The sequence below is a fragment of the Chinchilla lanigera genome, unplaced genomic scaffold (genome assembly GCF_000276665.1).
Source record: "Chinchilla lanigera isolate Chin_1 unplaced genomic scaffold, ChiLan1.0 scaffold00077, whole genome shotgun sequence".
NCBI classification, from domain to species: domain Eukaryota; kingdom Metazoa; phylum Chordata; class Mammalia; order Rodentia; family Chinchillidae; genus Chinchilla; species Chinchilla lanigera.
Genome location: NW_004955478.1, coordinates 9281610 through 9286761, shown reverse-complemented (window position 1 = coordinate 9286761; position 5152 = coordinate 9281610). Strand labels below are relative to the sequence as shown.

Sequence of the window (5152 nt, the reverse complement as noted above, 5' to 3'; positions counted from 1 at the left end):
TATGGAGACCCCTTTAGTTAGTATCTGACTTTAAATAATACAGTCTTGGCATGAGTAATTACAGGTCTTTGTCTTTATCCTAAGATCTAACCATCTCCTTTTTTTTTTATTATTATTTTTTTGGTACCAGGAATCAAATTCAGACCTTGCGCTTGCCAGGCAGGTGCTGTGCTGCTGAGCTATATCCCCAACTGTCTCCGTTAATTTTGGAGGGAAGGGTGCAGTGCGGTTGACCCTGCACCCAGGCCTGTGGGAATGAGCACAAGGCAAGCCAGATACTGGAGAAAACCAATTAATGGCAGCGATCATGCCACCCTGGCAACAGCAACAAAAATATCATGGAAGAAAACTGGATATTGATATGCCACAACAAACAAAATGTACCATTCTTAACCGCAGAAAAGATCTAGATTTATAGTATAAACGCTAAGTTAAACGAAATAGAGACATGCAGTAAATGTCTACTAAATACAACTATGCCACCACTAACAGAGAATTCAACAGCAAGAGCACAGAGTTAACTATCTAACGATTAAAAAAGCTTAATTGTCACACTAGTAAAGACAGAAGGGGTGGGAACAGAAGGATGAAAAAAAGTAAAATTTCAAAAATTAAGCAATGGAAGAAGGGAAAGAGGAGAGAAAAATGAGATAGAGGATCTGTGAAGGAGTAAAAGGAAATCAATAGAACTAGATAAAATAACAGAAAAGAATAAAAAGAAAAACAGAGCAAAAAAGAAAAAATAAGGACAATAAGAATGACAAAAGGTAAATAAAACCCAAACTCCAAAGAACCAATGAAGAAAAGAAATTAACCCCAAAAAAACTTCTGTGTTTTTGAATGAGTGATTTATTTCCGGGCTCTGGGTCTTGCAGTCCAGGAAGGCCCAGTTGTCTCTGCCTAGCTTCATGGCCTGAGGATCTGCGATGCGGCCCCTAACCCCACTCTAGAGGCCCCTCTGTCTGTGCGCCCCGGGCTGGAGCAGCCATCCTAGCCGAGGGGGTCCCTGTCCACACTGCTACATAGGGAGAGCAATCAGACCCCTGATCTCCATGCTGGATTTAATACCAGCATTTTCAGGTCCAGCTACCTTTGAAAGCCGCACACCCTGGGCCTGGCATCTCACCGTGGAGGGTGGGGCCCCGTGTCCTTCCCAGCCTGAACTTAAACTCCTCAGAGAACACCGTCTAGTCCGCACCCTCTCTACAACTCCCTTCTGTGGCTGTCTTTCACTCAGTCACTGTGGAAGAGTCACGCTGGAAACCCTGAAGTTGTTTTGGTTTTTGTTCTATTGCTCAGCCTTAGACAATTAACCCCTTCCCAAAATGGCTACCATCTTAGTTATTTTTCTTGTTGCTGAGACAAAACATCCAACACCCAAAGTGAGAGGAGGCGAGGTTTAGTTTGGCCCGCAGTTAGTAGAGGCCTCAGCTCATTGGCTGGCTGTAGGGCAGGGTGGCATGGCAGAGGGCCATCGAAGAGGAGAGGCAGGTCCTGGCAGGCAGAAGACACCAAAACCAAGCAAGCAGTAAGCAGGGACCCTCTTTCTGTCTCTTATATCTCATCCTGACATCTTCTGTCCCTTATCCTCTAAGACTTTCCTTTTCCCTAAATCTTTACAAGTCAGTAGATACCATGCTGTTAGCCACTAAGAGCAGATAGCACTCACATCCTTCATCCCAGCATCCTTCATCCCAGCATCCTTCATCCCAGCATCCTTCATCCCAGCATTGCATCATGAATCAATCCCAGCACCACACACACTAGATCCATCCCCACTGTAAACGCAAGCTGTAACATGATTTTTATTCAAACAACAGGTAAACTACCTTCAAATAAGCAGGTAAACTGTTCTCTTCTTGCAGGTGAAGAGAGCTACAGACACCTATCATTTAGGAATTGCCCTTGAACACCAGAAAGGAATGCTCAATCTCTGGCAGAAGATCCGAGGGGATTTGATTGGAATAGACACTAAAAATGAGTCTTTCTATGACACCTTTTCTACTTATACCTGGTCCTGGAACGTTTGCCAAGAATTGCTCTCTCCGAAGGACTTACGGTTGTTTAATGCTTACGTGAACAGAAATTCCTACCCCACCTATGGCTTCTCTTCCTCATCAGATAACAGTGAATGTGACTCCGAGACCGAAAGGAAAAGAAAACGGAAAAATTGCAAAGGGTTTCGACAATGAAATTTCTACATTTTCTAAACAGCTCATCGAAAACTACTTTTTCATAAGTATCAAAATTATGGTTTCTTGCTTTTCTCTAGTACATTCTTAGCAGCTGGAAATGTTGACATCTTTTGGATTCCAGCCAGTAAAACAGCTTAACTCATAAAATGGTTTCGTTTTCCTAAATCTTGACAAGTCGGCAGACGTCATGCGGTTAGTTCCAGCTGTATTCTGCTGCCCCCGCCTGGCATAAAAGTGACAGGCCTCAGCAGGAAAGGGAGAAATCACGCCCTCTGAGACCCTAAGGGATAAACAGTTGAGCTTTGGGTGACTGTAAGTGAAATTCAGTTTTCAAATGCTGTGAAATAAGCCAGAGGCAGCAGATGACTATAAACTTGCCATTTCGGGGGGTGATATCACCAACCCCGCCCCAGGAACCTTGTTTAAATGTGGGCGTATTCCTGAGGCTCCACAGCCATACACCTCCACACCTATTGCATGGATTTCTCTTACAAATAGTCGATCTCATCCATTAAATGTTGTTATTCTTTAATGAATCTAATATATATATATATGATATAAATATATCATATATATGGCAAGTTTGTGCTAGGATTGTAATTTTTACTATGGTAAAATTTACATGACATAAAATTTACTATTTTTTAAATTTTTATTATAATTTACTATTGATTAATGTTAAAGTATACATCAATCATTGCATTTTTATTCTTCCTAGTCCCACTCCTGGGATTCATAGGGCATTTTTCCATGGGTCTTGAGGGTTGATCACACAGAAACAGACAACTTTTGGACTTTACCAAATTTTTTAATTGTTTAATTTAATTAGTATAATTTAGATATCTACAGTGACCCCATTCATCATAGGGAATTTGCACCTGTACATAATATACCTTGATTTGTCTTTTTCCCCTCCCTTCAACCCCTTGTCCCCTCCTTATTTACAAAGCTTTGTTTCCATTTTATCCTCCTTTTCTCAGATTTTCTTCCCCCTTTCCCCTTCCCCAGTTCCCTTCCCTTTTGGGCAGCTGCTTCCCATTTCACCAGATCTCTTGTACAATTTAGTTCTTATTTACACTTTTGGTTTCTCACACCAGTGAGGCAATGCAATATTTACACACGTGTATACAATTTATTTCACTTAAGAGCACAGTCTCAGGGCCCATCCATTTAGCAATAAATGTCACAAGTTTATCCTTCATTATGGCAGAGTAGTAGTCCATTTTATTTTAAAAAAAAAAACATCTTTTTTATCCATTCCTCAGTTGACGGGCATCTGAGTTGTTTCCAAGATTTAGCTATTACAAATTGTGCTGCTATAAACATGGGTGTGCTTGTATCATTGTGGTATGATGCTTTTAATTCTTTTGGGAAAATACCCAGAAGAAGAATAGCTGGTGAAATGGGGCCTCTAGTCTTAGTTTTTGAGGAATCTCCACACTGATTTCCACAGTGGCTGCAGAAGTCTACACCCCAACAAAGTAGAGAAGGGTTCCCTTTTCCCCACAGCCCAGCCAGCATTTGTTGTGGGTTGATTTCATAATAGTCGTTCTTTCTGGAGTGAGATGGAATCTCAGGGTTGTTTTAATTTGCAGCTCTTGAATGATCAATGATCCCACACTAAATCTTATATTAACCTTCTGATCTACTATCAGAAAGTCAAATATGTGTTATTTCCTCTGCTAGTTTTGATCTTAAAAATGTAAGGAATTACATCAACTGTGGTTCTGGGGGGGAGTTTTAGGGGGGTACCAGGAACCGAACTCAGGACCTCACTCTTGCCAGGCAGGAGCTGAACATCAACTATTTGTAACAATTATCCAAGCGACTAGTTTGCAGGTGTGTGGGTAAGGCCATTCCAATTACCATCTAGAATAAATATTTTTAAATCATTATTCTAGAAAAACATGATGCACGAAAAAGAAAAGGAACCAGGTGTGGTGGCACATGCCTGAAATCCAAGCTCCTGGCAGACTGAGGCAGAAGGATCACCATGAGTTTGGGACCGGCATGGGCTCCATAGTGAGCTCAAGGCCAGCCTGCACTGCATAAAGCAAGATTCTGTCTCAAAAAATCAAAAAAAAAAAAAAAATCAAGAAGATATTGATAATGACAGATTACAACACAAAAGTATAAAATTCCAGGAAAAAGCAATGAAGTTAACGCCCCCAAAACTCTTCACTGAAATAGGTTTCATGTGACTTTGTGCTACCCCGAACCCTCAGAAGTGTCTAACTACACCTGCGAGCCGAGCACAGTGCCACGTCTGTAGCCCCAGCTACTCGGAAGGCTGTGGCAGGGTAACGCGAGCCCAGCATGAGCAAAACACAAAAACTACATCTCCAAAACTAAATACACACACACACACACACACACACACACACACACACACACGCAACACCAACTTCTGTGTAAAGTTCTAATTCTTGGGAAAAGAACTAACCTTATAGAGAAGTAACCACATCTTTTGACCAAAAAAGTTAATGGTTTGACAAGAGACTTTCTTGAGTTGCTGTGGGTATGACAGAATCCAGGACCTATAATTTGGATGCCAAAATATTAGAATTACTGGACTATTTCCTTAGATCGATGAATGACAGGACAAAACACTGGGGTTTTTTGCAATGTTTTATTGTGTTTTGTTTTATTTTGTTTTTTGAGATAGGGTCTTGCTGTGTAGTTGAAGCTGGCCTTGAGCTCACTGTGTAATCCAAGCTGGCCTCAAACTCATGGCAATCCTTCTGCCTCAGCCTTCCAAGTGCTAGGATTACAAGCATGTAATAGTGTTAAGTAGATCTGTCCTAGAAAATTAAAACTTATACCAACTCTTACTATTACAATGTCACACACTGCAAATGACAGTATAAACTGGCACCTCTGATGGAATACAGTGTAGGAACAGGGCCTGGCATGGTGGCACACCCCTGTAATCCTAGCATTCTGGGAAGCTGAGGCAG

The 5152-nt window shown here is 41.4% G+C and overlaps 1 protein-coding gene across 5 annotated transcripts in view; it reads left to right on the top strand.

Moving 5' to 3' along the window:
* Efcab3 (EF-hand calcium binding domain 3) overlaps nt 1-2341 on the top strand; it is a 494429-nt gene extending 492088 nt beyond the window's left edge. For all 5 annotated transcript variants that reach the window (XM_005402243.2, XM_005402246.2, XM_005402244.2 and 2 more), the window contains one exon: nt 1866-2341. In XM_005402243.2, the coding sequence (XP_005402300.2) occupies nt 1866-2192 (327 nt within the window). In that variant the 3' untranslated portion in view covers nt 2193-2341. The remainder of the gene's footprint in view (nt 1-1865) is intronic.
* The last annotated feature ends 2811 nt before the right edge of the window (nt 2342-5152 follow it).